Raw genomic sequence first — 12245 nt, 5'->3', positions numbered from 1 at the left:
TTACATCCCACTGCCTGAGGTAAGCACAGAAATATAAAACAGATTATGCTAAGGAATGCCTCTGTCTCTACTTCTACACCTCCAAAATTCATAGTTTAAAGGATTACTAAAATGAGTATTTTTTCTGCAGCATAGCCATAGCTGGCTCATCTAGTACCTGATGACATTCCCTGGTCTGGCACCCCTCAGCTGTGGGTTGAGGAGCCATCCAGAACAATGTCCCATTAGATCCTGTACTATTTATTTTATCTATCTTTTATTGACCAGATAAGTCCCCAATTTGGTTTATACTACTAGGGGAAATTTAGCCATGATATTGGGGAACTTCCCCTACTCTTTTCAGCAGGTGCCATGGAATCTTTTACATCCACCTGAGCTACCACCAACTCAACCAGATGGGGCTTTGGTTTAACATCTCATCCGAAGGACGGCACAATCAGGAGTACCCCCCTCGATGCTGCATTACAGTGTCAGCATTTGATCTTCTTGGTGTGGGAATAGAACCCACAGTCTTCTGCGTTAAATGCAGGTGTGCTACCTATTACATCACTAACACTAGCTACACCCCTGTTCTATAGTATGACTCAGTATATCATTCATCCATAGTATTGCAATTCCAACAAACTGTACAAACTTTCAGATAAGTAAGCAGGTGGTCCTGGATCACAGACATGGTTGAGTTTTCACACTGCTGTAAAAATGTCACAGTAAGCAATGTCTAGTTTCTAATCTTCAGCAGAAATGTTGTGATCCATAAGGCATGATAGAAGATTGGATGTTGTTGCAAGTGACCAGCTGGGCAAGGGCAGCTTTTGAGATAATAGTGGTGCTTAGGCCTCAAGCACACTCATTTGATGACCTTTTGTGAATGAGAAACCCCAAAGAACATTCAGGCTACCAGATCACTGACAGGAGCAGTGATGTGTAGAGCACCTGGCATTTAGATGAGTAAGAATTCCAGGGCCTAGATAGGCAGACCGTCTGCCGATTTTCAAACAATATGGGGTGGGGGACTCAGAGAAAGAATGCAGATGTCACTACGCAGACATGCAGGAGCAGAAACCATATGAAAATTTATACCTGGAGTATTTTATTCTCAACTTATAAATCTTTAGTGTGATGCCTGAGGCTCATCCAGTTTTGATAATGCCTTTCTCCACTATCTGTTTTTCATTTAGTTATTACATAACACAACACATATTAGGCTGACCCATAACTAGCTATTTCTTTCATGACTTGTTATTTGTTTATAACACTTGTAAACAGTCTATATACTTATTCTGGATGTGTGAAAGTAGCAGGAAAATAACATTTATTTATTACTATCATTGTATTTTCCTTTTTCAGATACTGACTATACAGTTATGAATACCATCAGGCTTGGTCTCGGCTTTGTTGTAATCCTCTGGATGATTGTTTTAGCAGTAGAATCGAGATACCAAAGCAGACGATATGGAGCTTTTAAAAAGTCCCAATCATGAAGAAATGATCCTGCATTAATATTCTGGTGTATTGAAATGATGTTCTTATTAAGCCTTTGCATTCCTTGACTTTTTTCTATATGCAACACTGCCAGGCATTTTGCATTGACTATAATCATGATATCTGTTTTGTGCGAGTAACTGAATCTGCCTTCTATTACGCATTTTAAATCAGGACTGGTGTCTGTGTATTTTTTATTCAAAGTATTAGACATCTTGCTGAGAGCTTGTGACATGACGTAATAAAAAATGAGTCCTATGAGATGCAAATGATGCAAACCAAGTTGTGTTTTATCTTTGGTTCACAACATCTTCCTTTTACATTGCAGTCTCTTAGCATCATGCAGATATAATGCAGTAATAAGCACCCGCGTCAGACCTAATATGTAACAGTTTGTACCTTAGGAGATACAATGTATCAATAAGCTCTTTAATTCTGTTATCACTATGTAGTGCTGCTGTGACTGACCTTTCTCAGAAATGGTGTGTTTGCTAGTGTGCAACAGTGATGTCCTGTACCATCTGTTGTTTATTTAGTTACTTTATCCTTTGTTAATCTGGAAAGTCTGAATGAGATAATATCCCATTTTAGGCAGATGCCCAGGGGGAAAAAAGCTCCACATTGACACATAAAGTTATTACAAAGTCTAATACAAAAGAATGACATATTAACCAAGTACAAATTCAACTTCAGTCATACAATGTAAACCTATACAGGTATAGTGCAAATAGCTGAAAAAGAACATTGTCAATAGATAAAGTATTCACAATTTGTAGTTCATAGAGATGGCATTAAACACACTTAAGTACACCCTTTGGAACAGAGATGACTAGATAATATAGCCTAGGCAGAAATATATTTGATCTTTGTGTAATAAACACAATTTGATCTTTGTGTAATAAATAGACTTTCCAGATTAACAAAAGAAAGTACTTCATTCACCTAAATTCTGTTGAGTACCCATTTCCCTATAGGTCCTTTCTGACTCAGTTACACAGCAATCTTTTTCACTATTTCTAGTATGTCGAAGGGTCAGTTGCTGGCGTCCTCTCCTGTTCAGTTGGTGAATCTGGGAATCTTGAGGCAATGTTACAATTGCCTCATGTACACAGACAACCCTCTCCTCCTCCCAACAAATACAAATATATGTGAGAGATGCAACTATATAGCCAAACTGGAGGCTGAGCTCTCTCAATTCAGTACTGGCAAGACCAGTCAGGAGGAGAAGGTAACCACGCACACCACAAACCAAGTCTCACATAGAACTATCACAACTGCAAACCAAACACATAAACACACAAAAACATACTCGGAGGCGCTGATTAAAAATCTACCAAAACAACAGAGGCCTCCAAAGCAGACACCCAAGCAACCACCACCTCAAGACATAGCACATGCAACACATAGTTCACAAAGTCAGTGTGCTAAACAGTCACAGCCCTGAAGGCCAAACAACGTGCCAGACACACTTGTAATAGGTGACTCCATAGTCAGACACACTGACATCCCGCTCACCAGACTGAACAAGGAAAAGGTCACAGTAAGCTGCCTGTCAGGAGCTAGAATCCGCCACATAACACAAGCACTCAGGTCACTCCACAGCAAGTACAAATATGACTCAGTCATTGTACATGCCGGTGTGAACGACCTGAGACGTACCTCCCTGGACTACATGAAAAGAGACATAGAGGAGCTCTCTGATTATGTAGCCCAGGCCGGTATGACCCTGACCCTGAGCAGCATCTTACCCTCACCAAGAATGATGCCACAGTACAAAGACAAAATGATCAGTTTTAACAATTGGCTTAATTACTGGTGTCATTCTAAGGGGATCCAATGTCTGTCTGCTTGGGATGACATGCTTGACAAGCCACGCTGCTTTGCAAGGGATGGCTTGCACCTGTCACCCCTGGGCTACCGGATATTGGCCAAGGCACCTGCCACCCCCATAGTGCCTTTTTAGGCAAGGCTCAAATGACAAACCTACCTCCTAGAAAACACAAGTGGAAAAAACTAAGGGTAATGCTGCTCAATGCCAGAAGTCTAAACCTCAAGATGCATGCCCTCGAAGCCCTCCTCAGTATGGAGAACATCGATGTCTGTGCAGTGACTGAAACCTGGTTCAAGGCTCCTGAGAGCACCCCAGCACTATCAGGTTTTACCTCATATCATGCTTTCTGGCCCCAAAACTTGGACCGAACCACAAAAGGAGGGGGAGTATCCATTTTCATCAAAGATACCCACACCTCCAGGTTAGTGGTAACGCACGAAGCATCGGAGACTATCCAGGTGCAACTAACCATAGGCAAAACTGCCGTACAGTTTGTAGCATGCTACAGACCACCCTCTCAAACTCAGGAACCCCACACAGCCTTCCTGAAGACACTGGAGAGTATGAATGTCTCTCCAAATACCATCATTTTGGGAGACTTCAACTACCCAAACATAGACTGGGAACATTACTCAAGCCCCAACACCCTAGCCCAAAGCTTCCTAGAGTTCATAAACTCAAATGCAATGGAACAACTAGTCACCATTCCCACAAGAGAAGACAATATACTAGACCTGATCATCACAAACATGGGGACAAAATGCTCCACACCGGAAGTATATCCCTCTTTGGTAAGATCAGACCATAAATTAATCTCACTGGAAATTCACATCCCCCACCCCTGCACAAAAGACCACAGTGAAGAACTTCTCAAAAGCCAACTTCACACTTCTTAAGACTGAAGTGGTATCCTTCAAGGCCCCTGGGCCAGTGGAAACCACAACCCACACTGCTGAATCCTTTGCAAATGCCTTCTATGGGCACCTTCAAGAATGCATGGATCATGCAATCCCAAATAAAACCAAGACCCATTCCCCCAAAGGCAGGCGCCCGGTCTGGTGGACCCCAGCCATAAACAAACTTTACAACAGGAGGAGGAAGCTACTACATGACAGAGCAAAATCCCTAAAAGGGAAGGCATCTCTGATCAGTACTAGCAAAAAACTACGATCACTCATAAAATCATCCAAGGCCAACTTTGAGAGAAAAATCGCAAAAGACACAAAAGACAATCACAAGGTCTTCTTTAGCTATGTTAGAAACCTTGGTGGAAACTCCCAGATATGCTCAGAGTTAGTCCAAAATGACACAAAATACACTGAACCCACTGACATTGCCAACATTCTGGCAGACAGGTTTTGTGCAAATTTCTCCTCCCCCTCCCCCCCAAAAGGAGAAATAACTATCCCAGCAGAGTGTAGCCTCCCTAACATCTCAGATGCCCAGGTGAGAGCCGCCCTCTCTAAAGCTAAAAACACAGCATCAATGGGACCGGACAGTGTCCCGGGCTGTGTGCTACATGAACTCCAAGAGGAGCTAAACCCACACATAAGGCTGCTGTTTAATCTCAGCCTTACTACAGGATACGTACCCAAAGAGTGGCGTACGGCAACAGTGGTCCCACTTCACAAAGGCGGTGCTTCTACGGAACCTGGAAATTACCGCCCCATAAGCTTGACGAGCCTGGTCTGCAAAGCTATGGAGAGGATCATTATGGAACTCATAAACAAAGACATTGGGGACCTACAGACATTGGATCCTACCCAATTTGGCTTTGTCAAGGGCAGATCCTGCCTTTTGAACTTGGTCGACTTTTTGAAACAGTCACTAAGGCCATTGATGAGGGTAAGGCAGTTCACACAGCCTACCTTGACCTTGCAAAAGCCTTTGACACAATACCCCACTCAGGCATCATAGACAAACTCACCAGCTTAAATGTAAACCCATATGTCACAAGATGGGTTGCAAACTGGCTCAAGGACAGAACCCACAGGGTCAGAGTTGCTGGAGCTATGTCAGACTCTAAGCCAGTCACAAGCGGTGTCCCACAGGGCTCAGTCCTGGGACCCCTCTTGTTCAGCATTTATTTTTCCGAGGTACAGGCAAACATAGGAGGATTGTGGCTGACAAAGTTCACAGATGACTGCAAACTGGGCGCCATAATTGATACTCCAGCAGACACAAACATCCTTCAGAGAGGCCTCATAGAAACGGATAATTGGAGCCAGAGCCATGGCCTTAAGCTGAACGCCAAAAAATGTATAGTCATACCCTTTGGGAAAAACAAGGTACCGACAAATTACTACATAGGTGGTAATCCATTAAGTACGGAAGAGGTAATCAGGGACCTAGGGACCCAGGTTGACAGTAACCTCTCATCTGACACCCACATTGAAAAAGTGGTTAGGAAGACCTTCTATATTGCCCACCTTATCATGAAGGGTTTCACATCTAGATCAAGAGAGGTCATTGTGCCCCTGTACTCTTCTCTTATCAGGCCAATGATTGAGTACAATGCCCCATTTGGGATGTATCTCACCTGACACCTGCAGCAGTTGGAAAGACCCCAAAAGTTCCTCACCAAGAGGATAAAGGGTCTTAAACATATGTCATATGCTGCCCGACTGAAAAAACTCCAGCTCTATTCAGTCGCATACCCCCTACTCAGAGGTGATCTGTGCCTGACGTACAAGGCCATGTCCAATCCGAAATTAATGGACATGCTCCACCTCAGAAAATCCAAATCCATCAGAGCCACGAGAACAAGAGAATTAAACCTCAACACAGAAATAAATAGGACATGCTGGAGGGACAGATTCATAACCCAGAGGCTCCCTACACTCTGGAACAGAATCCCAGTCCATGTTAGGCAGAGCCCCTCACTGACTCTATTCAAGAGAAATCTCGACGAGTGGATGGGAGATCAATAGGTTTACCCCGGGGGTCATCTCTGTGTCACTACTAGACAGAGGCACAGTAAACTAAACCCTAAAAGGGCGTAGTATTCTCATCCTAAGGGGTGGTGAAAGCCACACACACTCTGGCTAGGCTTATAAATGCCCTAGGGCAGATAGCCTAGTACGAACCTATGAACCTATGAACCTATAATTATTCCTTCTCTCTGAACACAAAGTATGATGGCTGTAGGAGGACGGAGGAGCTAATTCAGCCTGGGGTGGAGCAGGAGCAGACAAATGTTTTATTTAGGTATTTTTTAGTAGTAGTTTGAAGTTGGAGAGGTTAGAGGTAGATCCTACTTGTAGAGCGATGCAATTCCATTTTTAGTGACAGAGTATGAGTACAGACTTCAGACAGAGGATTTGTGGAGTTTACGTATGCAAAAACAATGCTGTTCATTAGATCTAAGTAGCCTGTTAGGGTGATAAGTATGGAGAATAGGGGTCTATATTATTAGAACGAAAGACGACAACAGCGAATACATGTTGAGCGACACTAGATGAGTGAACTGCAAGAACAGCGAACATCCTGAAGCACGAAAATCAAAATACCAAACTGCCATAGTTGTCCACACCATGTTTCATGAGGTAAAACGTAAGTAGGAGATTCCCTTATCCGGTATAGCTCCCTAACGTAATTGTGCAATAGTTACTGACCTTAGGGTTAGGGTTAGGGTTAGGGTGCGGGTTAATGTTAGTGCATATATAGTAATACATTAAACTACACCTTAGGGTTAGAATTAGGGTTAAGTTAAGTTCATATATAGTAATACAGTTGTGTAGCAGAATAGATACTTAAATTACACTTTTCCCGTACTTGGGTGTTGTTTGCTTATATTCAGATACATTTGTGTGTAGTGCACGTTTGATTAGGATATGGGATATATGGGTGAAGTGTACATATTGGTGAAGTGTGGATTATTTATTTTGTTTGCGTAGACAGTATATAAAGGGCGGTGGAGTTGGCCAACTATGGGAATTTGATATTTGGAATTTCGCGCTTACGGACATTCGCTGTTATTGCGGTTCACTCATTTGGTGTCGCTCAACTTGTATTCACTGTTGTCATCTTTCGTTCTAATAATATAGACCCAGAGAATAGGACTAAAAGCAGGGCAGCCACCATCTTTATGAATAATATGTGTGGAGATAAGCTACATGCAATATAAGTGGTGAGGCAGTTCGAGCCAATTCAAAGCTTTAAGGACAGTACAGGGTTGGCTGTGGCATTGTTTGTTGGTGACAAATTTAATAACTTTATTATGTCAGGCATCCTGCTTATTTTAACAGTAGCCTGAAAGTTGGTAAGAGTGGGTGCACCATATAAGAGAGATGGGAGAAGGAAGCTGTTTTTGTTATTAACCATTAGCATTGATAGTAGTTTTCCAGCATTTTGCAATTTTGGGATGTTGTGTGAATAGGGAGAGAAGTTTTATGAACTTGGATAAATTAAGACTACCTCTCCTGATTAATTGTGGGGTCTATCAGCTCAGATAATACTGTAGCCTGGAGAGAGGAATTCAGAATCTTTAATGTTAGGGCTAAGTCAAGTAGGTTTCTGTAATGATCAGGAACATCAGGGTTATACGTTGATATCCAGGCATGTAGTTCCATAATTTTGCTACAAATGGTATAGGGGGTAATAGTGACAATATTATTATTATTTTTTTTTTTGGAAGACAAGTGCGAGAATGATGGAGTGAAGGGTTTGATGTGCTAGTTTTAATAGTATGGATAGATGGTCATTCAATGATAAGAATATAAAGCTGGGAAGAAATATATTTTGAGGTGGTAGATAAGGAGGGATAGTTAATTCACAAATTTGTAGGGGTGTTGTTTGCTGTTTAAATTAATTGGCAAGTTTTCAGGGCCTGGGCTGGGGTGGACATCATCAGACTGCAGCATTTTTGAGAGGCAGTGCATTGATTTGTTGCATATCTCCTACCACAATATACTACAGAAAAATTGAATAGTTTATTAATCATATTATTAACTTCAGTATGTAATATGGCCTCTATTCTGCTTCTGGAAAAGTCCATGTGGTTAACTACATACTTCCTAACATAAAACACTGACCTGTCCTGTAACAAAACTATCCAGGCTTTTTTTTGCTTCTATATTAGATCACTGACCGCTTAAAGAAGCGAACGGTGATTAACCGACCCTATGTAAGCGAAAGCTTACAATCTCGAACTGTCAGAACAGCGATTTTTTTTTTTCCCAGGGAAAAAAATTGCTGTTCCAAAACAAATACACGCAACACAAGCACACCAAATAAACAGCAATCCACACACACACACACACACACACACACACACACACACACACACAAAATCTTACAACTAACCCTACACTAAACTATACACAGACCACTAACTATCCACTTACCTTAACACAAACCCTAACCCTAAGGTCCGTCACTATCGCACACTCACCTCACCTGCTCCCTAACCCTAACTCACCTAACCCACCCTAACCCGCGCCCTAACCCTAACTCACCTAACCCACCCTAACCCTCACATCCACACAATCGCGCACTTACCTGAACCCGACCCGTAACTTTCCACCACAGTGCTGAAAATACCGAAGCAACAGAAACGGACAACCAAAATCTTTCCCTAGGAAAGATTTTGGGTTTCTCTTGCTTCGATATTTTAAGCTTTTACTTCGTAGGGTTCGATATTAGAATATTCGAAGGTTTTAAACCTCGATGTTCTAATATAGATCCTTTTTTTAACCTATTCAGTCTTAATACAAGCCCTTCATGTATGGTGCAAGTAAGAGTATAATTTACAGACTACCAAAGTTTTTTTTTTTCTTTCGCTAGTGATACATTCCCTAGGAAGTTATCTATGCTTGCTATGATATGCAGATTATACAGCAAGCAGAGAGATGATCATTTCAGATGAACCAAGCAATTGTTATCTGGAGTCAAAATGCATGTTTCAAAGTATAAATTGTACTTTTAAAAAAAGCTTTATTCAAGGAATATTCTATAGATTTGCTTCTTGTTATGTTATGCAGTATATCTATTCACCTGCAAGCTACTATTCTGCACAATTAACCCCAGGTGCATTTAGATTCTGAACACATTTACCTTGACAGATTAGGAAACACAGCCTGTTCTCCATTTCTTATTTCCAGTTATCCAGTACTAGCTTTGTATGCAATGTGAGATATTAAGTAGTATGATTAACAGACACTTTGTATGCAATGTGAGACATTAAGTAGTATGATTACCAGACACTTTCTATGCAATGTGAGACATTAAGTAGTATGATTAACAGACACTTTGTATGCAATGTGAGACATTAAGTAATATGATTAACAGACACTTTGTATGCAATGTGAGACATTAAGTAGTATGATTAACAGACACTTTGTATGCAATGTGAGACATTAAGTAGTATGATTACCAGACACTTTGTATGCAATGTGAGACATTAAGTAGTATGATTAATGTATGCAATGTGAGACATTAAGTAGTATGATTAACAGACACTTTGATTTTAAAAAGAATCCTAATTTATAGGGCATGATACCACTCATGCAACAGATAGTGCTGGGGTGGCTATCAGTGTGGGAGACTGAGGGGTACCAATTAGGGAACAGTAATTAATGACAGAATGTTTGTGGATGAGTGTATACAATGAAAAATTGCATAGGGTATCCCAGGTTATGACCAAATGGACTGGCATATATAGGATTTCTGAATGCTACATAAGGGGCGGGGATTGGGAGTAGATTGAAGTCTGTACTTATACCTTGTTTGGGAGCATGTATACCTTAAAGCTACATAAGGGGGGATTGGGAGTAGATAGAAGCCTGTACTTATACCATACTTGGGAGCCTGCATGCTTGAATGCTACATAAGGAGGGATTGGGAGTAGATAGAAGCCTGTACTTATACCTTGCTTGAGAGCATGCACATCTGAATGCTGCATAAGGGGGGATTGGGAGTAGATAGACGCCTGTACTTATACCTTGCTTGGGAGTATGCACACCTGAATGCTACATAAGGGGGGAGTAGGAGTAGATAGAAGGCTGTACTTATACCTTGCTTGGGAGCATGCACGCCTGAATGCTACATAAGGGGGGAGTGGGAGTAGATAGAAGCCTGTACTTATACCTTGCTTGGGAGCATGCAAGCCTGAATGCTACATAAGGGGGGATTGGGAGTAGATAGAAAGCTGTACTTACACCTTGCTTGGGAGTATGCACGCCTGAATGCTACATAAGGGGGGATTGGGAGTAGATAGAAGGCTGTACTTATACCTTGCTTGGGAGTATGCACACCTGAATGCTGCATAGGAGGGTATTGGGAGTAGATAGAAGAATGTACTTATACCTTGCTTGGGAGCATGCATGCCTGAATGCTGCATAGGAGGGTATTGGGAGTAGATAGAAGGCTGTACTTATACCATGCTTGGAAGCAGGCATGCCCGAATGTTGCATAAGGGGGGATTGGGAGTAGATAGAAGGCTGTACTTATACCTTTCTTGGGAGCATGCACACCTGAATGCTACTTTGTCCTCACTGCTCACCTGCATCCAAACAGAAATAAAAAATCTGACTGAAAAACAATCACATATTCGGTAGTAAAGCTGTGCAAAACAAAAGATTTCACAACATAGCTACTAAATTTTTTTTTTTTTTTTTTTATTACAAGTGTGTACCAGATTCTTTCTACAAACTCTCTAGAGATCCGTTCTATTAAACAGCACTAGCTGGAGATGCATTTTGACTGTATGTGGAACACATAAATTGAAACCAGAGTCATGGCTGGTTTTGGAATCATCCAAGTTGGTCTAGATATAGCCATTAAATTTAGTATTTACTGAATTAGATTTGAAGTACCTCACATATTCATTGATGTGTTACATTATTGTCTATATTTTCCTTGGGATTTGCATCCACAAACCCATAGTTGCATAATGACCATATTCTAGGTTTTCATTTATGAACATGTTTCCTGAATAAATAATATCCAGAGCATTGAAGCAGTAAATACAATCTAAAGGTCTTATTTGGCCTACATTATTTTTAATTTACTGCTTTAATCCTATCTCAAAATTGCTGATAACATTTTTATAATACAATTTAACATGCGATAACCAATTAACCACATATTTGTAAAAGCCACAGTCAGAATTAGTTTGGTTCTATAACACATATATTTTTTCTTTGTAAAGGCATTAGAGACTGCTAGCTATAAATTTCAGTGACATAAAATAATGTCAGATTTTGCTCTCTAAGGAAAAAAGCCATAATAGATACAATGTATGTAGCTTCATTTTAAATATGCCTGACTAAAATTACTTTTTGTGTAAGATTAAAAGATAGAACATTTCTCTTACTTAGTTCTCATGGGTTTTTTTCTTATTATTATTAACCCATTGTTTTTATTGTGATTTTTTTTTTTCAATAATAAATCTTTATTATTTTTCCAATTGTTAATACAATACTACAATATATATATACATTTTATACATGAATGCTTCCAACAGTTAAATGAGATCATTATACATTGAAATAAAATTCTGAAAAAGAGTATTAAAAGATCTAGTATCAATATACAGGCTTATTAATACTGACTTCCAAATTAAGTATGTACTTCCAGGGGATAACTGGATTCGGAACATTAAGCCAACACAATATTAAAGATTTGCTCCCATATTTTCGGATTATTTATATTTTTCTTATGATCTTTGATTAATAATTTATGTGCTAGAATATGTTTTATCGCTACACTTTTAAAGTTTTCCCATGAAGTCTGAGATGGATTCAGGGTTTTTTTTTTATTGTTTTGTACCATCACCTTGACTGTACAGGTATGTTTTTGTGCATCCAATCTGCCCTTAATTATTACAAAGGAAACTAGGAAGTTGTTAATCAGATGAATGCTCCGTGCTACCAGTGCCTTTAATAATTAAGAAATTCATTTCTGAAGTTCTATTTATTTACTTTTCTTTGGG

The 12245-nt window shown here is 40.3% G+C and overlaps 1 protein-coding gene across 1 annotated transcript in view; it reads left to right on the top strand.

Annotated features, from left to right (window-relative positions):
- LOC122792817 overlaps window positions 1–1754 on the top strand; it is a 159927-nt gene extending 158173 nt beyond the window's left edge. Inside the window, exon 5 of the mRNA XM_044060379.1 lies at window positions 1348–1754. Coding sequence (XP_043916314.1) covers window positions 1348–1481 — 134 coding nt within the window. The 3' untranslated portion in view covers window positions 1482–1754. The remainder of the gene's footprint in view (window positions 1–1347) is intronic.
- Window positions 1755–12245: the final 10491 nt, after the last annotated feature.

This window comes from Protopterus annectens, chromosome 2.part0 (assembly GCF_019279795.1).
Source record: "Protopterus annectens isolate FY-2018-M chromosome 2.part0, PAN1.0, whole genome shotgun sequence".
Taxonomy (NCBI): Eukaryota; Metazoa; Chordata; order Ceratodontiformes; family Protopteridae; genus Protopterus; species Protopterus annectens.
Note: the sequence above shows the minus strand (reverse complement) of the source record. Positions and strands in the feature narration are given on the sequence as shown.